The 25000-nt window shown below is 37.9% G+C and overlaps 2 protein-coding genes across 2 annotated transcripts; one reads left to right on the top strand and one right to left on the bottom strand.

The window, feature by feature from the left end:
• Positions 1-6990: 6990 nt before the first annotated feature.
• eif3ba (eukaryotic translation initiation factor 3, subunit Ba) lies at positions 6991-17191 on the bottom strand. The gene is made up of 19 exons (XM_020932908.2): positions 16977-17191; positions 15121-15313; positions 14674-14793; positions 14517-14574; positions 13834-13962; positions 13600-13757; positions 12979-13110; positions 12829-12895; positions 12592-12638; positions 11952-12162; positions 11799-11871; positions 11410-11532; positions 10728-10806; positions 10431-10566; positions 9161-9286; positions 8975-9052; positions 8777-8885; positions 7536-7648; positions 6991-7461 (listed from the first exon to the last, which is right to left on the bottom strand). Exons 1-18 carry the CDS (start codon positions 17074-17076, stop codon positions 7548-7550), a joined length of 2040 nt encoding a protein of 679 aa, XP_020788567.2. The 5' UTR covers positions 17077-17191; the 3' UTR covers positions 6991-7461; positions 7536-7547.
• Positions 17192-17381: 190 nt separating this feature from the next.
• Positions 17382-24289, top strand: brat1 (BRCA1-associated ATM activator 1; the record flags this gene model as incomplete). The annotated part of the gene is made up of 11 exons (XM_055162259.1): positions 17382-17771; positions 18484-18632; positions 18729-18876; positions 19693-20110; positions 20607-20720; positions 21419-21510; positions 21655-21746; positions 21936-22119; positions 22843-22916; positions 23005-23089; positions 24018-24289. Coding segments are annotated over exons 1-11 (1812 nt in total), but the record flags the coding sequence as incomplete, so codon positions are not given.
• Between the last annotated feature and the right edge of the window lie 711 nt (positions 24290-25000).

Genomic DNA, 25000 nt, shown 5'->3' with positions numbered 1-25000 from the left:
CATGGAAATGTTGTTCCTTTGGCTATAATCTCCCACAGTATGGCACAAATCTTATTCATCTCCATGGAGATACTTTTCTAAAGTACGGTTTTAACTTCCAACAGCAATGGAAATATTGTTCCTTTGCCTCACAGCATGCACAAAGTTTTAGTTTTAGCTTTCTATTTTCCTGGAATCCTGCAGGTGACGTGACACCTCCAGAATGTTGCATGGTGTAATAGTTGTGATTTGTGAACTGCTACTATTCACATTGCAACTCATTAAACTTGCATTCCTAAAAAACAGTATGTATATGAACCTTCTCTGAGTGTCCACTTGATGTCCCCGGACTGCTTGGATACCGCGTGCAGGCTCCCGTCCAGTGTGGACACAAACAGCAGGGACTCTGGGAGGGTGACTGCACTGACCTAAGGGACAGAGGGGGCAGAGGACAGGGGAGAAAGACAGGGGACAGAGCACAGAGGATAAAGGAAAGGGGACAGAGAACAGGGACAGGCAGGGGACAGGGACAAACAGCTGTGAGACATGAGTTGAGCGGGTGTCAAGTGTCACATAGCTCCTGGCACAGGGTTAGGGGAGGAGGGGCCTGTGTGTAGCCTGGGTGTGTAAAGTACGTTCTGTTACTGTTAGAAAATAATATTCGAAGTAGTAGTGATACAAATATCTGGTGAAAATAGTGCGGTACTTATCATGTGCAATTATGGCATACTTTTAAATGGATCATGGTTCTTGTATGCATTCTGACAGTACAAGATATCATTCTAAGGGGAAGCTATGTGCTTGAATAGTTAAAGGTTAAAGGTAAATATTACACAAAAGTGACTCTTGTGAGTTTTAAGCCATGTTATAGTGTTGTTACCTCCTAAAAAATATAGTTGTGTGGTGTTTTGTTTTGTTTTATTCACACTTTTGAGTAACTTTTATTATTTGTTTGTTTACATCTCCAAAGCTCAAAATGCTCCTTTCCACCTTGTGATGTCATGTAGTGGTAGTTTTCAAGTTAACAGCTTCTTTTACCTTTAGTTAAGTAGAGATTACGCAGAGATTGGCAATTCCAGGGAAGAAACGATCCAAATCTTTCTAGTGAAGGTGTATGGAATTAAAAACACAGTGGAGCACTTCCTGTATTATCACTTGACATCACAAGGTGGATCAGATTTTTTAATGTCAGAGAGAAGAATTCAGCCTAAAGATGGAGAATTTATATGTGTAATGTGTGAATGAAACAACATACAACTCCACGTATGTTTTTGTCAACATTATGATACATTAGAAAACAGCATAAAATCGCCCATGTAGAATCATTATATTCCCACTTGTTTTCCCAGTTTTTTAGGTGTACTTCCTGGTTGGAAAAACATTCACAGAAATGATTCATCTGACAAATACAAATCTAACAAAAATATGATAATAATAATGTAATAATCATGTTTGTATTTCATCATATCTTGTGTTATTCGATCTTTGAACTGTTGATGAAGGTACATGATTTTTTTTTTTTTTTAAGTATTTAAAATGATAAAAATTTGCTTGGAAGGACTGACATATTTTATAGAAAAAGGTTACCTTTCGTTTTGAAGTAATATTAAAGTATTCAGAAGAAAAAAGCTGACAAATTATGCAAAATCATGCACCTTCTACTTGCTTGCACAATTTTCCCTCTGTTACCATGACCTTTCTTAATAAAAAATCTCATTACTCAAAAAGTAAGAGGTTTTTCAACCTAATCTTGTACCATATGGTAGAAAACTATATGAAGCAAATATTCAAACCAGTTTGTTAAGGATATGTAAGTGAGAACTGGTACTTATCGCTGTTTGTATTTATTGCCCAAAAAGTGCTGCATATTTCATTCCCTCCATTACCAACATGAGTTTTTTTTATTTTTTATCAACAACTTGAAAGAATATCGCAGGTTTAACTTTACCCTCTTGGAGTGTTAACTCTTTCCTACATTCTGATACCTTACTTATTTCAATAGTTCCTCTAGTTTCTGAATAAGAGCTATTTGAATGTAAAAGATCTGCCCCTGTTTCCCTCCGTTACTGCTTGACCGGACCCATATCTATCTTTCATAGAAGTTAGAGATGGTATGGGACATACCAGACAAAGCAATAACATCTGGAGACAAATCCTTCTACAACTATTAAAAGTATTGTTATTATAATATTATTCTGATATAAAGGTAGTGCTACAAAACTACTCAGAGAAGTGCCTTTTTTTAAAAAAGGTTACTCTAGTAAACTTCAAGTGCATCTGAGGCTTTCATGTTTTTTTCTAATTATTACTCAGTTTGGTGGGATAGAATCTGCGGTAAACATTTCACACTTCAAATGAAACAGAAAACACACACCAAAGTTGTTGCAGAGGCACAAATGCAAGGAACAGCAATATAAAAGTGAAAAAATGCATAGCACACTCAGATGAACGATAAAAGTGAGTGTGCTAGGCATTTTTTTCAAACATTTCATACTAAACTGATGTAAACCTGCTATAGTTTGTGGGGAAAAAAGTTTAGATGAAAAAACAATGGACAGTACAGTGGCTCTGAGTTCTACCCCTTTAAGAACTGTAACTCCATCAAAAAGGCATTAACATTAATTTCACAAAATCATACCTTCAGTTCAATCATAGCTATTGTGCAATTTGGACAGGTTTTGGAGCAGGTTAACAGTATGGTTGCTATAAGTAAGTAATGTCATCTACTGCCGATGTTCAACCAGGTAGTAAAAATTAAGTTAACTATGTTTTTTTGTGAAATAAGTAGTCTAACCTGACATATACACTATAACTGTGTCAGACCTGCCCCTCCTCCTTCTGCTCTTTAAACTTTTGGGTATTATAACTACTGTGTACGTTGCTAACAGGATATCCTTATCACACCCCAAACTGACACTGTAACTACCGCTCCTATATTTGCACAGTGTACACATAGAAAAAAAATAATAAAAGTTTGCTTCTCAATGTTCACTAACTTGGGTTTGTAACAAGTTAATACTCAATCTGATGTAGACATTAATAAAGCTAATTATTAATGGACCACTGATTTTAAAGCTGCACTATGGATCATTTCTGGTGCATGGCCCGTAATGTGCTTGTGTCCATAAAGGTATTCTTGCTTTATGAGGATATTTGCCCCAGTGTGGCATTGGATTTATCTCTATGGAGATGCCACCAGGCTATGTTACCGGTCAGATCAGCGGAGAGACGCCCTCGCTCAGAATAAAAATGTATGTTTTTCAAGATAGTTACATAGATATATTTAATACCATATTGTGGAATACAGCCAAAGCAATATCATGAACACAAGCAAGTAGCAGACCCACCACCAGAAAAGTACATAGTGCTCTTTTAAGATAAAATAATAAATAAATAAAAATAAACTACATGACAAAAAAAGCTTTTTTTGTGTGTGTTTTGATCAAAGATTTTTAATTGGTGGAAAGTACAATAAAAAGTAGGGTAACTAGTAAGCTAGTACTTATCATGTAACTTTATTTACTTACTTAATTACTTAATTATAATTACTTATAATTACTTATGTATTTATTTACTCTTATTCTTAGCCTATTATTATTATTTTGGAAACCTAAAAAAAATATTCTAGGCTAAATCAAATTTGGTAAAAATATTTGTAGGCAATTTTGCTAGTCATATGACAATGAAAAACAGACGTAGACCCTACGCTTAGCACGTCCTCGCTATTACTGTCCGGAATATCAGGGCAACATTACTGGGAACCCGAAATAGCCACACACGCGCGGAAGGATCCTATTTGTGGGTCGTAGCGCGCATAAACATTGGTAATACCAACGTAACAACGGCACAAAGCGTTGGAAAAGTGAGTTATACTTACTTCAAACACTCCATATTTACATGACAGCCACGACCAAAGCAAAAGGAGTCGTCCCAGAGCCCTAATGAGACCCAAAATGCCCGTCTCCATGACTTCCCAACGCTGCGTAAAACTACTAAACTAATAACAACAAGGCTCGAACTTTCGCTCTGTGTCCCGCACGCGTTTCCATATGTCACTTAAGTTACGTCTGCTTCTTTAAAAAAACGTACGTAAAGGGGAAAAAAATCAATAGTTAAAAGTAGAGATCATTGCGTAAAAATCCATTATAATAACGCTAATAATAATAACGTTCCTGTCGCTGCTCCATATTTCCGTGTTGGGGCGGAACCAGTGACGTCAGGGAGGAGCTGTCAGGGAAAAGGCGGGGTCATGGGGAGGGGTTAGGAAGTGATGGATAGATGCGTGAGCCAATAGAAAACGCGGAGAGTTAGAAAGGGGCGGAGTCGTGGAAGTGACTGGAACACGTGGAAAGAGACGGCAGGGCAATTGTAAACGCAACAAGTGCATGCTTTTGTGCAACAGAAGGTTGTGGAGGGAGTTATTGTGCCCACCCAGTTCACAAATATACAAATGATTGGACAGGTTGTATGCATTCTACTGCTTTTGCTGCGGTATAACAATTCTATAATTGCTTAAGATAGGTGGAATCAAATTAGCTCTTTTTTTTTTTTTTAATAGCCAATAACACTAACTTTAGTATTTTCTAATTTTAATGTTTATGTCAAAATATATCCTTCAGAAACATTATTAAAGGTCCTATATTACGCAAAATTTACTCTTGTAAGCTTGAAGCCATATTAGACTGTTGTCTTCTCAAAAACATACTCTTGAATTGTGTTTTGTTTCATTCACATATGTTTGAATAATCCTTTATCATTAGTCTGCCTATAACTCCAAAGCTCAAAATCACCTTGTGATGTCAAGAAGTGGTGGTTTTCAAATTAACAGCTGCCTTTTGCCTTTAGTTCTGTAGATATTGGCAATTCCAGGGCTAAAATTATTAAAATTGTTCTAGTGGAAGTGTATGAAGTTTGAAAACACAGAGGAGCACTTCATATATTACCATGTCAATATCACAAGTTATCAGTTTGAGAGAAGAAATATGCAGGGTTTGTGTGTTAAACATGTAGATCAGAAAATAGCCTAATATAATAATTATATTATGAAGAACACTTTAGAGTCAATACTATTCAATTCCATCTTTTTTTTAAATATTTGAAACCATTTCAAGTACTGCCTGGCCAGTGCTCACATACTCCCAGGAGTCTGTGCACTCTTGGAGCTGAACTCACTGGTCATAAGACTGCTCTTAAGTACCACCCTTGAACCATCAATACCATCTGTATGAGGTTTCAGGGTGGGAGGTACAGTGTTTTAAAGGGAGAAAAATGCACTGGAAACTGTATAACTGCAAATGATGATACTTGTTTAAAAAAAAAAAAAAAAAAAAAAAAAAAGAGCTTAACCCTATGTCTGACTTCAATGTGAATTTTACGATCGTCTTAAAGTTATGACTAGTTCACTGGTGAGACATATTTGGAAACACTATAGGCCACTTTAAATTTAGAAGCACTCAATATTTCATAATTTCTTAGAATAGGATAGAACCATTATCACCATAAAACATTGACTTTTAACTAGTGTGGCAGGTACCAATAGTGTGCCTTGAGGAATTGACAGAAATCTATTTTCAGTTAAGTTAATTCACACTTTGAAATTGAATAACTGTCCTGAGCAACTTCTGAACCAGTTGAGAAAGCAAAACAATCCTCATTGACAACTACAAAGAACCACACGCAGAGGCAAGGAAAATATTTGAAGGCAGAAAAAAAAAAAAAAAAGTGTATGATTATTATATTGTAATGGGTGTTCCTGTGGAATCTTTTTAACCAAATCTGCTGTGACTTTAAAAACACTGAAAACATTATTACATAGGTATATGTTCTATAGCAAAGTATTCAGGATTTTTAAAGTTATTTTTTTCACTAAAATATTCACAGCTTTTCACTTTTGATTAATAAATGCAAAGTCTATCGGGAGAGTAAACCAGGAACAATAATTATTTTTGTGCAAATACTCAGTGAAGTCTCACCATTTATATTTCAAATTACGGTAGCATTAGCACTGACAGACGTATCTTAAATTCTACTATTACTAGTACTGTAATTATGGTATGTCTACGTGTGTCTGCTGCTTCTCCTGTTTATGTGTACCTTTAGGCCCAGTGCAGTGTGTTGGCCAATCAGGTTTGACAGGTAGCCCAGGTCTGTTCTGTTCTGGCACACTTTTAAACACACTGAAGAGACTCATCAGAAGGTGGCCTTCAATCTTGAATGTTACACAGCATAGACTAAACTTACTTATCACAAGGAAGACAAGCAGGTTACAGCACTGTGCTACATTACAATTCAAATTCATGGGAAGTTGCTCCTATTCATGGAAGGAATTTGTGTATTTTTGAGCAAAAGAAACAGCTGTAATGAATAAATGTGAGATTAATATGTTTAAGGTCATACCATGTGGAGCATTCCAGGCAACGCACCCACATTCCCATGAAGACAGGTAGGTAGTGGACACTCCACCAGAAGAGTTGCGCAGTGCACCTTTAAACAAGTCTAATGTGAATAATCAGGGGGACTGTACTCAGAAAGCAATCAGTTGATTTTGCAGTTTACATGTCATTTAAAACATCTTCTAACAGTCTGATTATACTCTGATTTTGAGTGTGTAGTGCATGTAATCACAGCAGTGACAAAAAAAAAAAAATCATATCTTGAAAGAATTAAGTCTCAACACCTGAGCTTTGCTTGTTTGTTTGGAATGATCTAGAGTATGACATTACACTTGTATTACCAAGGAGACAAGTAGATATCGTTAGCAGGCCAAGTTACACATCTGTAGAAAGATGACCCGAAGAACGCGAGGTATACCGATCAATTACAAAGACCTGTAATTGAGTAAATGTGACATAAATGCCAATACTGCTGAACATTATAGGCAAAGGAATATCTCATTTGAGACAAACAGGTTGAGTGCCCACATCCAGAAAACTTACCTAGTGCACATTTAACTATTTTTAATATAAAATATATTTACTTTTGAGGATGACAGAAACACAAAGACCGCCTTAGTAACATGTCTGAATGTTTATTCTGTTTTATTAAAGTTACTCCCACAGCGCACCCCCTCCCTGTGTGAAAGCCTAGTCTGAAAGGAGGAGGAAACAGGCCACTATAGCGCCACATTAGTACATCTACTAGCGATGCTACCGGTTTAGCCACGGCTCTCTCTGTCCTGCAATGATGCGCTAGCATGACGAGGCTAGTTCATGGGCAGCCCCACTGGAAACAAGTCCGGACGACACAGCGGTGGATCCAATTCAGTAGAAAAATTAGGCAGTTTGTTACTAAAGTTCAGAGAGAGAAAAAGAGCGGATGGTGGGGAGAGACTGTCCCTCCGAGTGGCTGTCGATCCGCAAGGCGCACTTTGATGATGTCAGTTGAATGAAGAGGCTCCTTGGTAGAAACCTCTAGATTCACAATGGTGGTCGTCGTCCTCCAATCAATGACTCCTCTCCACGTTTCCACACAACAACAGATGGACTGAAACGTAAGTCAACACAAAAGTTCAGAAATCCATTTTGTGTTTAATTTAATGCATATAGTTTATTGCTTACCTGCGTATGGGACTACAGATCTCCAAGAGGAATGATTTCTTCGTTGATAAAAAATTCAATGGTCTCCTCTTCCCAGTCGTCCACGTTGCTATCCAGCTCATCTGTATCCACGCCTGGAAGCAACAGCATTTTTAAAAAACCTTTTTTAAAAACAGACCGTCAAGTCTACTGATTTATTCATAAAAATTACCGATAATCATTAAAAGGTTTTTATTGTACATATTGTAAAGGGGTTAGAACGTGAGTGCTGTGTGCTGTCTCCTAATAATTATAAAGCATTTTTATATTCAGAAAATCAGGAAGTAAGGCTATACTGTACTGTTAGCATGCTAGTTATTTGCATGGCATTGATAAAATATTATCAAGGTGAATGGTATAAGACAGTAAAAATCAGTTACAGCTCCCTTAACAGGTCTGTAAAAGATTCTTGAAATCATGTTCTAGGAATTTGTAAATATATCAGAATGTAAAATAGCAATGAGTAATGATAATAAATTCTACCAAACCACTTGTGTTATTTTATCAGCAAAACTTAATCCTAACTCGCAATGGACTACTACTACTGTAACTACCCAGTTACTTTTTCCCGACATTGAGGAACCAAATTATTATTTTTTTCCATAGTAAAAAGTCAATAGCATTTAGTTTCTTTGGTGTGGCAGAAGTAGGCACGCCATGGTAACAAATTTTGAAGCACAATATAGCTGAAGAAAATGTAGGGAATAAAAAGATAAAAACTGCAATAAACAAACAGGAGAATGAAACAATTTACTGGTTATTTTGTACCTATAAATGAGTTATTTATTCAACCCTCTACAGCTCAACTCTAATCATAGTACAGAAGAATAACTAAAGGTTCCACACTAGAACAAAGAAAAAGTTCCCATGATAAATATTGACCCCAAAAAAATATAGTTTCATCTATCATGCTTTCATGTATTTAACAATAACTCGATATAGTAATTATAGTGACTGGCCTAGGCGTAAGTTATTAGTAATCTTTATACAAGTTTGGATTTGTAGTGTAAAATGAAAGTGGAACTCAACACTAAACCCACCTTCACTACTAAACTGTGTATATGGTGTTTTAATATTATCCACAGTTTTAGTCATTTTTAACGACTTTATAGCAAACTCTGTCAATTTGCAGCTTTCTGGTTAAAACCCCATCATGTTGTTAGTGTTATTTTGATATTGCATATAACTAAAAAAGTGTAATTTGGAGAAATAGACAGTCCCACCTCCTCTGAGCTCCAGGCGCAGACTCTTCTGCTCCTGGTAGGTGGCCTGTGCTGCCTCTCTGTACCGCCGGTAGTCCTCCATCATGGCTCTGCGCTTGTCCACCAGCTCCTACTCGTACAACACAACCACATACATTTATATTTCATCTTATATTTTCAACTTTCAGTGCATGAGAAGCACGGCGGACAGAGACTGACCTTAGAAGCCTTGGACTGGCTCAGGCGATCCTTCTGTTCAAAGATCTTTGAGTATTTCTTGAGATCTTTCTTAATATTCTGCAGAGAAGAGAAACATGTTTCGGTGAAAATGACATTCATGGCTTGTGTCCATGTTGCTATACTAAATGCAAATGATGTTTAGATTCATGTGTAGTGTTGACATACCTTGATTTGGTCAGCGCTGAGCAGAGATGGTGGGCGGGGCCTCCACAGCAGCTGACAGAAGCGGTCCTTGTTGTTCTTCTGGAGGAGGCGGCCCTGGAACGTCCACAGCCAGTATGCATTGTCCACCTACAGCAACAAGCATGACAGGTTTGACTTTAATGTGTCTACCACAATTATACCACAAGAAGCATGTTTGAAGGAATATGGAATTGTTTAGATTGTTTTGTTAAAAAAAAACAAAAAAAACAACAGAAAGCAACAGAAATAATGTTCCACAAATTTGGCCATAGAATGCACATGGGAACACATGCATGGGAAACTGGCAATTAAATGTTGGGGCTGTTTAATGAAATTGTTTCTTTTATCTAACATCTCCATGAAGTCAAGCAGGGGGTGTATCATCAAGTGGAAAAATGACACCAGATTAGTTTAGAACGCAATAAGCGCTGGTGTGACACAAGTGCGAACACATATGTGGACAAAATTGTTGGTACCCCTCTGGTAAGGAAAGAAAAATCAACAATGGTCACTGAAATAACTTGAAACTGAGAAAAAAGCAATAATAAATAAAAAATTCCTGACAAATAACCAATGAAAATCAGACACTGTTGAATTGTTAAAAAAACAAAAAAACTAATGAAATTAGCCTGAACAAAAATGATTGTATCCCTAGAAAAAAATTAAGTAACTGATCAGTAGACACATGTCAAACCTCGGTGTGTCCTCTAATCTGCATCACAGGTGTCTTCAAACTTATACTCAGTCAGTCTGCCTGTTTAAAGGGTGACGTGTGTCATTGTGCTGTTTGGAGACATGATGGATACAATACTGAATATGGACCAGAGAAAGAGAAGAGGAGAACTGTGTCATGACACTAACAGGTTAAAGATAAAGACAATAAGACCATCTCTAAGCGGTGTGATGTTCCTGTGATCACAGTTACACGTTATTCAGAAGTTTAACGTCCACAGGACTGTAGCCAACCTCCCTGGATGTGGCTGCAAGAGGAAAATTGATGACAAATTGAAGAGATGGATCATACGAATGGTAACCAAAGAGCCCAGAACAACCTCCAAACAAATTAAATGGGAACTCGAAGGGCAAGGTATATCAGTGTCAGATCGCACCATCCATCCCACAATGTTTGCTTTTTGTTGAAAAATTTCAATTTAGTTTCAAGTTATTTCAGTGATTATTGATGATTTTTCTTTCATTGCCAGAGGGGTACCAACAATTTTGTCCATGTCTGTATAGTGTATACTGCATGTACCTTATGACTCCACCAGGACACAGAGGTGACCACGTATCTGCCTGTGGGGTCCCACTCCACGTCTGAGGCCATGTAGTGCTCCGCTATGTTCATGGTGCAATCTGAAGTGTCCACAAAGGCCAGTGCTCCGTTCATACTGCCACAAGCAATACAACCATCAATCTCACATAGAAACTAAACATACAACACATATTAAAACAGAAAGCCTCTGACATGCAGTAGAATCAATGCAGAGCTCATATGAGGTGTCAGGAAAAATACATAGAGTTTATCATCATAGTCTGCACCAACACTGACCTGCGTAGTCCAGCCAAAACCATGAACTGTCCCTGAGGGCTCCAGAAGATGCTGTTAGCCTGCTGCTTGTCAAACATTTCTGAAAAGCAAAAAAATGCATGGAAAAAAAAGTTAGTCAGAAGAAACAAAAACACACAATCACACCTATTGAAAATGTAAACATAAAAATGAAAGGAAATTTAGGTAAATGCTGAAAGTTACATTGATTGGCTTTGGCTGCTGATATAAGATACAATTAGAAGTGGGCAATATAGCGAAACATGAACATGATGATAACCTTGGTTTCAGGTCATGATTTTATCATGAGTCATATAAACTTTATATTTCTTTTTTGTCTTTAAGAAGTAAATGAATTAATCTGCTTCTTCTGAAATTCACACTCGATGGTGATGGGCTACATCCAGCTGTCACTCACTCAAAGAGCCAGAGGCTGACCAATAGGAGAAGTGAGTGTGCAGACAGATGCATTAAATATAGAAATAATGAACTGTCAAAGAAACGGGATCACAATGTTATTACTATGATAATTATCACCATATTGCCCAACCCTAGTTATAATTATCATAAAAAATATTCAAATGAATAAAACCATTTGATCTGACATCTCTAAATGTGCCAATATAATTAAAGTGTATATAATTGAAAGTATTTTTTAAAAGAAGAGGAACAGAGTCAAACTTACTCGTAAGCTCGATCTTGCCATTGTTTTTGACGTGGTAGAAGGACGCGTTGATTCTCGGAGACTCTCCGTGGAGAACTGCAAACTTACTGCCATTGGGCTCCCAAGCAAAAGCTATGATGCTCTCTGCACAAACAAGGCAAAGACTCAATTCTGTTCTTTTGACAAACAGGTAAACAGGAGAATCAACTGAAAAGTCAGTGTTTAATTCTGTAAGTACAACAGCACCCACTTGTGTTTGGTATAAAAAGTACAATTTTCATTAATTTCCTACAAAATCTTAAAAGAAATATGTCAGCTGAATTACGAGTAGGAAAACTGTGGAGCCCAATGGAAGCGATTCCCATTCCGATTGTAAAGTACATTATTAAGACGCCTTTTTTGATACTCACCCTTCATCTCCACCACATCAACAGGAACCTGCTTCTCCCTCATACGGAAGATTTCGAAGTTGGTGACCACGCCCTGAACAATACAAGAGTCATTTAAGTATTTTCTCTACACTTCTCATTTGCTTTTATATAGTACAGTGAGTGTGTATTCACCTGTGTGCCTTTGGGTGTACGGTCCACCTTGACGCACAGGTAGTCTCCGTTCCTCTGCCAGTGCAGCTTACAGTCCACCACGTTGAACAGGTTCCTCACCCTGATCTCCTGACGGGAGGGCATCTGCATTAGGGTCACTCGGGCTGGGATGTCTTTGTCCTCGGGGACCCAGAAGGCAATGATGTTGTCACCGGGAGACCAGGAGAAGTCCCTACAGAGGGAAAAGGTCAGGCTGGATTAGGGCTGGGTGCTGCTACACTTCCTAATGCCACTGAAGAAGGACAAGAGGTCTACCGGAACCTTTATTATATAACTGGTGGTATAACAGTAACACACTATACTTATCAAGGCCTTATACTCCACTAGATCAAGTAAGAGGTCAGACCTGTGGACATGCGAGTTTGATCACAGTAAAACTACTATAGTGCCCACACTCCAAAAATGTTACAACCATTTTTTTTGTTTGTGCCAAGAAAAAACAACCATAAAATTCTAATCTAAAATATGAAGCTGAAATACCAAGTAAATACTTTATAGTGTTTTGCATTTCCTAATTCAAGTTTGAAGAACGTAATTTTTGCCCATTTAATTCCCAAGCCTCAGTTGAATTTCATAATAACATACACCAAAAAGGACTTACTTGATACCAGTAATCTTCAGACTCTTCTTGTCGAGCAGGCCCATTGACTGAAAAAAAGAAATCACTATTGTTAGGCAATTTAGGCTAGTAAAACTGGACTTAAGAAATTATGTAGTTTAGCAGCAGCTTTGACACCATCCTACCCATATATCAATTCATTCATTCTAGCTATAAATGCATATATTTCGGCAACAGACATTTAAATTTGTGATCTGATGCAAACTGTATTGTACTCACTGGAGTCTCATAGATGCTCAATGTGTCTGGGGTCATTCTGGCAAAGAATTTCCCATCATGGCTCCATCTGAAACAAAACAGTCAAGTGAAGCTCACTTCTACACAATCTAAAAGATGTTTGTGTCTGTCAGTTGTTTTTGTGACACTGACTTGAAGATGGGCCAGTGTGCGGAGCTTTCACAGTGGAAGCCTCTCTTCTTCTGTCCCGTCAGGATGTCCCAGATAATGATGGCCTGGGGGTCCTCCTTTGTATCCATCAGGGGGCTAAAGGTCACCACGTACCTGCACAAAAAGCATTCACACTGTCACCACTGTCTAATAGGGCTGTATAATAATTTTTAAATTATCAATCATCAGGGTTCAGACTTTAATGTATATATTCATTCATTCATACTTCATTTTGAAAATAATTTGAATTGTTTTAAAGAAAACAAAAGAAAATCAATGAGGACAAAAAAAAATAATCTTAAATATTTTGGCATTACACCCAACCCAGCCCTACAGCTTGTTCTCTTTGAAAATAAATATCAAATACAATGTGTTACCCAGGGTCTATTTGGTTCCAGTTTTGATTCAAGTTAAATAGTTCGTGGAAAAAAAAAAGGTTAAAAACCTAACAAAATCTAAATATTAGCTAAATTTGTTATTGTCATTAACCAAAAACTATATTATTTTCTTATTATAGGATAATTTCTGATGGATGATACATGTTTTTAATCCCAAATATTTCAAACTAAATTCTTATAGTGAGTTGTACTAAGACATACTCACCTCTCACATGGTGAAAAGTCGATGAGGGACACCCCCTGGTGGCTGAACCTCTGGATCTGTTTAAACTTCTCTCCTCCCCACAGAGCGATGCCGCGCTGGTGGAACGTGGCCAGGTACGTGCCTTTGGGAGACCAGCGCACATATGTCTCTGTCCAGCGCTACAACACATACGCACAAATCAGTACTATTCCATTATTTTTGCAGTACAAGTATTCTGTATGGTCTTATATGTACCGCTCTTTCTTCAGCGAGGATGGGCTCTTTGGCATCGTTGGAGAAAATGGCCGTCCTCTCTCCAGCTTCGTAGATCACACTGTACTGGTCACGGCAGTCTGGGTCTTCAATCCAGTGGCGCATGTTACCCTGTGACATAAAAGGATAAATAAAACTCTTGAGTCCAGTCCAGTTTTCATTGTGGTTTAGTCTGGTAAGTTTAGATTTTGTTTTTTTTTCCACACAGTTTGGTTTAAGATATGCGTTTTAATGTTTTGATTTTATTTAACTGAACTTGCTGTGTCCAAAAGGAAACATTAGGTAAAAGACTTTTTTTTAACATGTTGTAATTAGTGTCCCCATCTTATTTACCCACTCAAAGTTGTATTCAGAGTGATTCATGCATGTTTTTAACCCAGATACATGTCCTTTATGCTTTACTTACTTTGTTCTCCTTTTTTTTTTTTTATGTTTTTGTTCTTAAAGGGATACACTTGTGCAGTATCATTTAGCCATTTTGGCACAAATGGGAAAAAACCACACTGCTCTCTATTGTGAACTGTAGCCATCCATAGGCAAGGTTCAGCTGTCGTTTTAGATCAGTAGTGGGATTTAAAATGTATAAAATAAAAAAATAATCATCCACGGGTGTCACGCATTACTAAACAGCTGAGAAAAGCATTGCTTTTCTTTAATGAACTCACAAAGTCTTTGAAAGGCTGCTTTTCTGGAGTCTCCCACTCATCACTGATATTCATGTACCTGGAAACAAACACAAACACACAAACACACAAACAAACAAACACACGTTTGTCAGTTGTGTTTACATCTAGAATACATTTTTACTATGTGCAGACTCACTTGTCAAAGTCAGTGAACAGGTTGACTCGAAACGTATGCTGCTTATCCAGTTTGTAGCCATCTGCATTCTTCACTGCCTCCATGGCCTGGTTAGGAGATGCATACTCCAGGAAGATGTACCTGAAAGCAAAAAGAATGTTCACCTTAGAGTATAATGAGACATCGGCCCACTAACACCAAAAGGATGATGGTTCAGTCCGTTTAAAGGGGCTATACTTGATCTGTTGGCCCAGTACAGATGCACCATTTTCTCATCTTTGTTACAGTGTAATAGGAGCCCTTTAAACGAGATTACAATGAATGCGCTGACCAACGTCAAAATTTATGCAGCTGTAAAACAAAAATTTTCTGATATTTGAGCAACCATATTAAAAGCTTTACAAATGTGACCAAAATCATCAAATTACAAAAAAAAATCTGAAACTTGTATTTTTGAACCAAGCCTACCCTTTGGTGGTGCCCTCTGCCTCTGGGTAGAACTCGGTGGTGATCTTGCCAAACTTAGAGAAGATTTTGTGGATAACATTCTTGAGTTTCTCCAGCCTTTCTGGGCCAACCTGTGGCACATTGTCCACCACCACCATGGAGTCAATGCCATCTGCCTCCTGGGGCTTTTCCCTCAGGATGTCAGACAGGAGCTCTGCAGAAAAAACAGGACAAAAGAACAATATATAATGAAATATGTGTTTTGTAGCCATTATGGGGCATGAGGTATCAAATAGGGCTGCAGATTCTTTGCAGTGCAAAGCTGTCGTTAAAACAATTCGTTGACTTGATCCACATCGCAACAAAAGTAACATTGCAGGTGACGTTGCAGACATTCTAAAGCTTGAAATGAAAATGTTTTTGATCTAAAATGCTGTTAAGCCATAAGTGAAAATGAAATATAGGTCTAACCTAGGGTATTAGGGCTGCACAATTTGGGAAAAATACCAAATTGTGTATTTGCTCGCAAGGATTGTGGTTGCCATTATATTTATGATTTATGTTCTAATAATAGGATTCTGTTTAAAAAAAAAACTTATACAAGAGTCACATTTCAGAGCATGCTTCTACAGATCTAACCTACAGGATTAGCAGTTTTTTATGCAGAATAAGGCAAGATGTTTTGTTGTTGGAGGAAAATATGATACTTCAAAAATGGCAACCTTTGCAACCTGCCAATTGCTTCCTTTTAAATTGCAACTGTGATTCATCTTGCAGCCCTAATCTTGACACAGCTTGCCTAGTAATCAAGTGAACTTGGGCTGAATGTGGCTAATTGCATAGTTTCTTTGCCACTGAAATGACATTTGCTACTTGCTTCATGTTTTTGTTTGTATGATTATAATTGAGAATATAATTGGGACTAATCTACACTAAACATGGACTAGACCATGTCCAATCCAAGTCTTGATCCATAATTTCTGACACAGAATAATAATGTTACTTTAATAATGTACTTATATAAATTCTGATAAAGACTAGACCATTCTAAAACTATTCAGGAAAGATCAAATATTGTCCTATGTATTAGATTTTTTTCAGTACTGATACTTGTTCAGATGGGTACATTACATACTGTACTTGGGAGTGTTTGTATCGATTACTTTTTAAGCAATCTTATATTTCTCAAATTATGCAGACCTAGCATAAATGTATAATGCTTGTTTTGCAACAGTGCTATTAAGTTAAACCTTAGTGCAGTTCTGGCAGAAGAGGTTCCTTTCAACATACTCTAACCACAACAGGTTACACAATCCACAAAAACAAATAATTACTTTTTAAGGGAATCTATGCACTAGTTTGAGTTTAGTAATAACACCAGTGTTTTAATATTATGATTAAAGACAGGTGGGCAATGGTGTTGGGTTGGTACAACAACAATGGGATCATCTGGAATGAATGAAACGAACTGCAAACTGACCACTTGAAAGTTGTATTGTTGCAGTCGGCTATATTGTGACACATTTAGGTTGCTAACATGCTATATAATACCTTTGTACTCTTTTCTATGTTATATTTCATGTCATATGTTCAATAGGAGGGCATCTGGAAAGGGTGAGGTTACAAAAAAGTCGTTACTTATCGGCTTTAGAAAAACGTTGGTGACAAGCTGATAAAGGATAATGATTTAGCGTTATTATTATTTTTTTTCTTTAATCAAAACAATTAGATTTCTAATAGGCAAAGTAAATGCTGGCGAGGTCCTCTCTCTGTAGCATCCTTGATAGTGGAGCACCATGAATCTATCCTGTACCGTTAGCGCTTTAGCTCGTCCTACACTAGGCCATAAAGCCGGGGTCTTTCCTATGGGCGCTCACCCTCATCCTCGATGTCATCCACAAAGTCCTCCGGGTCGCTGAAGGAAGGTTCCTCCTCTTCATAATCGGGGTCGTCCACCATATCAACCGTACTGCGCATTTAACACACTACGATACCGGATTCTAGCTCAAACGGAGCACAATCCTGAAAATGAAGAGGGTGGCTGGCGGCGGCCGGTGCGGCACCATGTGCGAAAACGTGAAAATGGACGAAGTGACGGAAACGCCGACCGGAAACCGCATTCAGACTGTTGGTGGCGCTGTGGGGGAATTTAGACATTTGTAGATGGTCTGGATACAGTCAGGCTACAGTTTCACCAATGGGGCTGTAGTTATCCGTGTGTTTATAGGTCTACAAAAGGCATAGAGAGGCAACGCGCGAAGAAGAACAGACGGAAGCCACGCGCCGGTAAAACGGAACATGAAACGGAACGACTGCTTTCCCGCGGCATCTGTTAAGCAAGTGCACAAAAATCCCCAAATTACTAATATTTTGAATGTCGTTTTCTAATAATTGCTTATAAGTAACACCAAAACATAACTTTAGGTTTACATGGACCTGTTTGAACTCTCTAAACACAACAATTTATGACGATTTTATAAAAAGTAAAATGCACCCAAGCGCCTCTCTTCCACGGTCCCACCGCCCTGACAGCTGTTCCTTGGATCGGGACCGGGAGTGCGTGTCGCTGCTGCCCCGAGTGTGTGAACTGCTGGCGGCCTCAGGGAGCTGTCTGCCCGATGACACCAGCCTGGAGAAACTGCTGGACTGGTTCACTCAACTTTCCCAAGCTGGTTAGTGCAACCTTAAAGTTTTTTATGTCCATAATACATATTTTAAAGGTGCATACCACCTGTTTGCACACACTGTGCTTTAGGCATGAAACTTCTCTTCCTACATTTATTCTGTTACACTTGTTATTGCAAAAAATGCAAAATAAAAAATAAACTTGCTTTCTTGTGAGTGGGCTCTCCTCTTCATAGATCTGACCTCTAACTTTGGCCTGTTTGTATCACCTGCTTGTCTCCTCTCCAGATATCGACATTTAATGCCATACTGTGGAACATTTAGGGCAAAACAATAACATCTTGAAGATGAGCAGGTGGTGGAAACGCACCGACAAAGTTACATTTGCACCTGCACCATGCACCAAATATATGTATATGTATATGTATGTATGTATGTATATGTATATTTGTGCATTATTCATTAATCATTCATTCATACAGTAGTAGTAAGCTTCTACTGTAGCCACAGCTACCCTGAGGCTGACAGAAGTGAGGCTGCCAATGCCATTGGCCTCTCCAACCACCTCCAATACTCACACACACACATCACATTTATACTGGGCAATGTAGATGAAGTGACTTTCCTAAGGACACAACAACAGTATACACTAGACTAGAACCCCTACTGTTCCACTTTTGCACCTGGTATTCAAACCTCTCCCATTCATTACTAACCAGGCCCAGCCTTGCTTATCTTCAGAGATCAATTTTATTTCAGGCACTTCTCTTCATGAGTCCTTCCCATGTCTGCTGGAGTTCATACCAGCAGTCACTCACAACACAACGTCAGACCCTGCTATCATCTGTTTTATGATCAAGCTGACTGGTGTCATGGCTGCCTCTGTGGAGGGCTTTCACATACTACAGGTACTGGGCTCTTCTCTTTCCACATTACATAATAAATTCTTGAAAATGCTGTTGTCTATGTATTATACGTATGTTATAAGTATATCTTTTCCACAGGAGAAGGCAACTCTGGATGAGGTGTTCAGAGTACAGCGATGGCAGGAGGAAGCGCTCTGGGAGGACCCCTCTGTCAGGAGCGGCTGGGTTCATGGCCTGAAGAACATGATGCAGCACCCAAGGGCTCTGAGCTTTTTCATACACTCAGGTGATTATTTTAGAACAGATTGGACAATGTGTTTCATTCAACTTTAATTTTATTTTATTCAAGGACTGGGACTTCACGTTTTTTTAATATATTGAATCTAGTGCATACAATTAATTTTTTTCCCTGCTGGTTAGAACTAGGGATATTTAATGTGGAAAAATATTAAGGATAAAGATCCAACAATCACAATATTCCTCCACACTCAGGACAAATATTTATTTTTAGAAGCTTGTAGGGTTACTTTCTAGCTTTCTGTGCTTGCGTTGGCAGGTATTTATCACTTAGTAAGAACTAAAATCTCAATATACCTTCAATTCATCATGGGGACAAAATTTGGTCTTTGTGACATACAGTAGATCCTATTTTGATTGGATGATTTAAACTTAAGATATGTGTTAAATAGGTTAGGGTTTAAAGTGGATAAACTGGTGATCAGGGAGGTCACTAATAATAAAGATCTAGCAATTATTCATTCATTCCACATTTGACAGTGGACACTGCAGCTGCTCTGGGGCAGAGTGACAGAAGCAAGGTTGCAAATCTGTATCTGTGCCATCGGCCCTTCCAACCACCACCAACATGCACACCACATTCTTATTTGACAAAGTGGGTGAAGTGTCTTGCAAGTTGCTGGTGAACAAGTGCTCTAAGCTCTGACTCACTGTTGCCCACAAAGTACAAATTGGCAGTAGTATACTATCAAAGCAAAGTATATGATTATAGTGCATTTTTTAGAATTCAGAACTGTAACTATTTAATGTTAATGTTTTCATATTCCACTGCTGTTATAACCACTTCTTTACCTTTTTTTTTTAGACTTGATGAGCCATCTTTTACTCCTGCAAATGGACTCAAGTTTATTTGTGGCCTCTTCAGCCAGTCAGCTTCTAGCACACGTCCTGCTATTCTACCAGCCTGAATCTCCAATAACAAACGGCAAAGACCACTCATATGAAGAGACACATCCATCAACCCTGTCAATCAGTACACCATATAATGCAGCTGTAATGAGTGTATGTGAATATCTAAAAGAATCACTGCTTCGTAAAGAACAGAAACAGCTCCAGCAGAGTGTACAGCTCCTAAGGCTCATCGCTCAGATCTTGTCCCAGGCTGGTGCTCCTCTGTGGGGTAAGGTGTTCGAGGCAGTTGGTGGTCCCTTGGAAGATCTGGTTTATGCAGAGAACAGCCAACTCACAGTGCCACTGATGGAGGTCCTTCTAGCTGCAAATAGGTACGTTAATGAGATACACAGGCCATATGAAAATGATTGCTAACATAAGATGAAACCGTTAACATGCCATTTACACAACATTTCAATAATGTGATAACTCCAGAAATCAGAGAATGATCAGAGGTTTAGTCTGCATGTAAACATAGCCAATTAATTAATTTGCATTTGCTTTTTTGGATTGCCTCACCTAAAATGGGCCAGCAAGTGGAGATCTTGCACCATTTTTATTGCAGATTGAGGGGTATTTTTAGAGAATTTTCCTTAAATATACAATTTTGAAGTTGGACAGCATGAAATACAAATGCTGAGGTGTTAACACTCTCCACTGTTACCAGCAGATGGTGCAGGAACTGTTCAAAACTCTAGCACGCACTAAAAACACTGCTAAATAATTTACAACTCGTACAATATGAAGGCGGAAGTATGCATGTATGCTACAATGATCAAACATCAGGGCATGTGTAACGTTAACTTAAAACAAGTCTATTTTGTTTAGTACCTTCTCCTCTGGTGACCAACGTGCTAGTGGTCTCCTGTGTGCCATGCTGGAGGTGGGACAGCCAACACAGCGCATCCGGGCTGCAGCTGCTCTTCTGCACAAAGGCTTATGGCAAGAACAAATAGACTGTTTTGTGCTATAGACTGTGTACACTGGATGTAAAGCAAACTTTGAGTAGAGTTATTAAGCAAAGATGCTAAGGACAATAATAGTCCCTTTGTTTTCATTCTGAAGCCAGGCTAGGGGTGAAACCTATGATTTAATTTAAAGAGGAGGTATTATGCAACATCATCTTTTTGGAGCTTGCTGCCATGTTATAACATTGTTCCCCCATCAAAAACATGCTTGAATAGGTTTTATTTGTCATTTTGAGTAATTTATTGATTTCTCCAAGCCTCCGTCACCCATTCTTCCACACAGCAATTTGCCATGGATATACAAAGACAAGACACAAAACAATACACAACTTGACAAAGTTGGTGTGATGTGCAGTAGTTTCATTAGCGAAATGCACTCTTGGAATAGCTCTCTGAAGGGGAAGTGACTTTAACACATTGTTTTCCACGAATATAGAATTGGCATTTTCAGACAATCAACATTGATCTAAATATGTAACCTGTCAGAAGTTAATACCTCATAGAAGTGTAATACCCCCTCTTTAAATATTGATTTTAATGATTCTAATTAAGGAAATATGCCTTTATGTTGAAACATACTTGTATTGGAATACTATTTTAAAATGTAATTTTAATATTTTATGTATTTTTTAATCAAAATATAATTATATAATGTAATGATTTTCTTTTTAGTGATCCAGTCCATACTCCAAAAGCAGTGAAAATATTACTACTGCCACTTGATATCTTAACCGGGCATTCTGCACTTTGCTCAGATGCAGGAGGTATGTGACACACATAACAAACTCATTGTATTAAAGATATTAAAATTGTAATTGCATTGAATAGGCAGAATGTTAGTACAGTACAGTATTTATTCTCTATGTAATCTACATATAATTCTTTTAAATATTTTCCCTTTGCCATAGGTGAAATCAAAGAGGAACTTCGAAATAATAAATCCTCTTTCACCTCACTGATCTGCATGTGTGTAGCAAACCTTCATCAGATTACAATTCTAGTAAGTAAAGAAACAATGCAGAAAAGAGATGCCATCATTTTGTGGTATTAGATTGGATTATAAATGTTTACATTATAGTATGTAATAATTTTTATATCCTGGTACGTGAATTTTGTTACAGTGGGTAACTCTTTTTATTTCTGATTTTGGAATGTGGAATTATTAAATGTGTTTTTTTATCTTTTCTAGCCTGGCAACTTTCTGCCCTGTCCACCTGCTGGGATAGTCTCTACTGTAGTGTCCTTGCTGCACATGTCCATAGGGGGAACTGTGACCTCCCCTGATTGTGCTGACGTGATCAGATACCTTTTTGGAAATGGAAAAATTCATAAATGTGCTCTGGAAGCTCTGACTGCTGTTAGCCAATGCTCAGGTAAAACTGCTAAAAACACACACCTATGTATGCTGTAATGCTTCATCCTTGTTAAATAGAAAATATCCCTTGAATATACTCAGTATTTGTGAATGTTTAAAGCAACATTATGCAACTTCAAGATGGCCTGCGTCCACCACCTGCTTATCTTCATGGACATTTTAATGCTTTGCCTGGAGTGTTCCACAAATCATTTGATTGCTCAAAATAGGTTAAAACAAACATGCATCCTTACTGTGAGTTGGCTTGCTTCTCCATAAATCTTCCCTACAACTCAATTTGATGGCATCACCTGCTTGTCACCGTGGAAATAGATACTAATATTGCAGGAAAAGTAGTCACATCTCCATGCACCTTAAGTAATAGAGGGTTCATTCGGAGCTTATTAACACAGATTTTTGAAAGTATTTTTGTGATTCACACATTTAAGAGAATGAACTTAAGAGAATGTTTCAAAGTATTTTCCTAAGCTGTCTGAAGTAAAAGCATACTTACTTTTTATGCAATCCAGTGGAGTATTATAGCCAAAGAAACAACAATGGATGAGGCCCTGATACATGGCAATTATAAGTCAGGTTTATGGAGATGCAATCACGCTCAGAGCAGGAATGCATGTTTTTCTGTATTTTTTCCATAATGCAAAAGCATGGTTTTATTTTGACAAAAAAGCAACATATGTAGGGCTCAAATATAATATATAATATAAATAGCATTTCTTTTTAGGTGCCCGGGACAAATTGAATGAGGTGTTCACAGTTCTCCTCCTGTATTTAGATCATCCAGATTGTGACCCCATTGTAAGTTTGAACCTTATTCTGAAGATTGAAGATGTCTGATTTCACCGTTTGTCGAGATGAATGTCACTGTGTGTTGTGTGTTCTCCAGGTGCTACACAAGTGTTACCAGGCAGTACTCAAGTGGACCAGTGTTTGTACAGACCTGTCCTGGATGTCACAGCAGCTCACACAAGGTACATACATACAACACTTTGGAGAACATTCAACTAAAAGTCACTACACAGGTCATATTTTTTTAACTAAGTTAGTAAGTTTTTATTTTTATATAGTGCTTTTCACAGACATATGTCACAAAGACGCTTTATAGATCTTTATTTATTCACTCCATAAACGGATGTATTAACAGACAATCTCTGGCTATCAGTGGAATGTCTTCAGAGTAATATTCTACACTCTACACGCCAGAATTTTGCATTCTTTACCACTTAAAAAGCGTAAAATTGCGTAAAATTGTTTATTACTGAAGTAGTAGTAGTATCAATAAACAAATCAATATTAAAAACTTAACTAGACACTCATTTGAATAACTATCAATACTAAAAAAGACACATTCACAGGATAGAAATTAACCTTTCGTGAATAGCTTCAGAATGATCTTGAACAAGTATAAGAGCACACAGACTAGTATATGCCCATGAACCAGTATAGAACTTAACTGGACAACAGAAATAAAACAGTTATAAGACCACATGGTAATATAAAAGAAAGTGCTATGATTTAGTGGTGAATTCTATCACATTCTATTGTCTAAATAAAGAGTCTTTTTGTTATCATCATGGTATTAACACCATGTTACCTTTTATTGTTTTGAAAAGGTTATATTTGCCAAAAACAAAAAAAATGTTTTTATTAGTTTCACTTTTGTTTTTAGGCTTGTGGGCTGAGCATTGAACAAGAGACATGGGCCTGTACTGCTAAATATAATGAGGGCTTGAGTAGTGCCAATAAAAGATTACTGAAAAATGGATGACATATAAACCCACTTCAGGTGTGTTTTTGACAAAGGAAAGCGAAAGCTCCAAAAAGTCAGTTTTACTTTACCGTCAGTGTCTGTAGTGTTTCTGATAAACATGAATGTTCACACGGACATTTCTGTGTCAGATCTGCTACAGGTGGTGCAGAAGCGCGTGTGTGACCTGCGCTGGGAGGTCAGGGACTCTACGGTGGAGTTTTTGGGACAACAGGCTGCCTTAGCTCTCTCGTCTTCAGTTCCCTCTCAGAGCCTCCTACTGCTGGACGAGTATAGTACTCTCTCCCTGCTCAGGGAGGCGCTGGAGGACCAGGAGAGCTATGTGAGAGCCAGTGCTGTGTCTTCTCTGGCCCAGACTCTTCAGAGGGGGTGGAGCCAGGGGGCAGTAGAATCAACAGAGCAGGTAGGAAATCACAGATAGTGCTCCCATGTTGACAACAACAGCAGGTTGCATGTCATAATTTCAGATGGCTTGCAGGGCCCCATATAACTAGTTTTTAGACTGTCTGAAAACTCAAAGAACAAAATACAAGGTGTATGTGATCAATATAAGTGTTCATGTGTTTGATTTTCAACAAAACTAAAAAAACGCTAGCTAGCTTGTGACTGTAATTTTACATGAGAGACATGTTTAAGCACACGTTTTACACTCTTTATGGACAGATTGTGATAACATAGAGATCAAAATCTCACTTGTATAGCAGAGCCTGTAGTTAGCGTTACCCCTCAGGGAATATTAATTAATTGTTTGTAGTATCCAAACTTATGATCCACCAGTGTTGAACCTTTTTATTTGTTAGGGACTGGCTCCACACACTTGCCAAATTAATCTTACATATTTAAGACCTTTCAACTGACAATAATGCATTTGAGGTTGAATAATGGCACCACTTGAAGCTATTGTGAAAAGAATAATAGGAGGATAGGTCTCGTAATTGCAGAGATATAAGCCATAAAGTCAACATTTATCTGTATTTCAGACAGTAAAATACAGTATATTCATTATTACAGTGTGTTTCTGATGAAAAAACATGTCAACAATTTAAAAAATAATATTTTGGTGTAAATTCAGTAGTTCTGCTAAATATATAATTACTGGATTTGGATATTTTGC

The sequence above is a fragment of the Boleophthalmus pectinirostris genome, unplaced genomic scaffold (assembly GCF_026225935.1).
Source record: "Boleophthalmus pectinirostris isolate CB_2022bp ecotype Guang Dong unplaced genomic scaffold, ASM2622593v1 HiC_scaffold_450, whole genome shotgun sequence".
NCBI classification, from domain to species: Eukaryota; Metazoa; Chordata; class Actinopteri; order Gobiiformes; family Gobiidae; genus Boleophthalmus; species Boleophthalmus pectinirostris.
The sequence above is the reverse complement of the archived record's forward strand: the minus strand, read 5'-3'. Positions and strand labels throughout refer to the sequence as shown.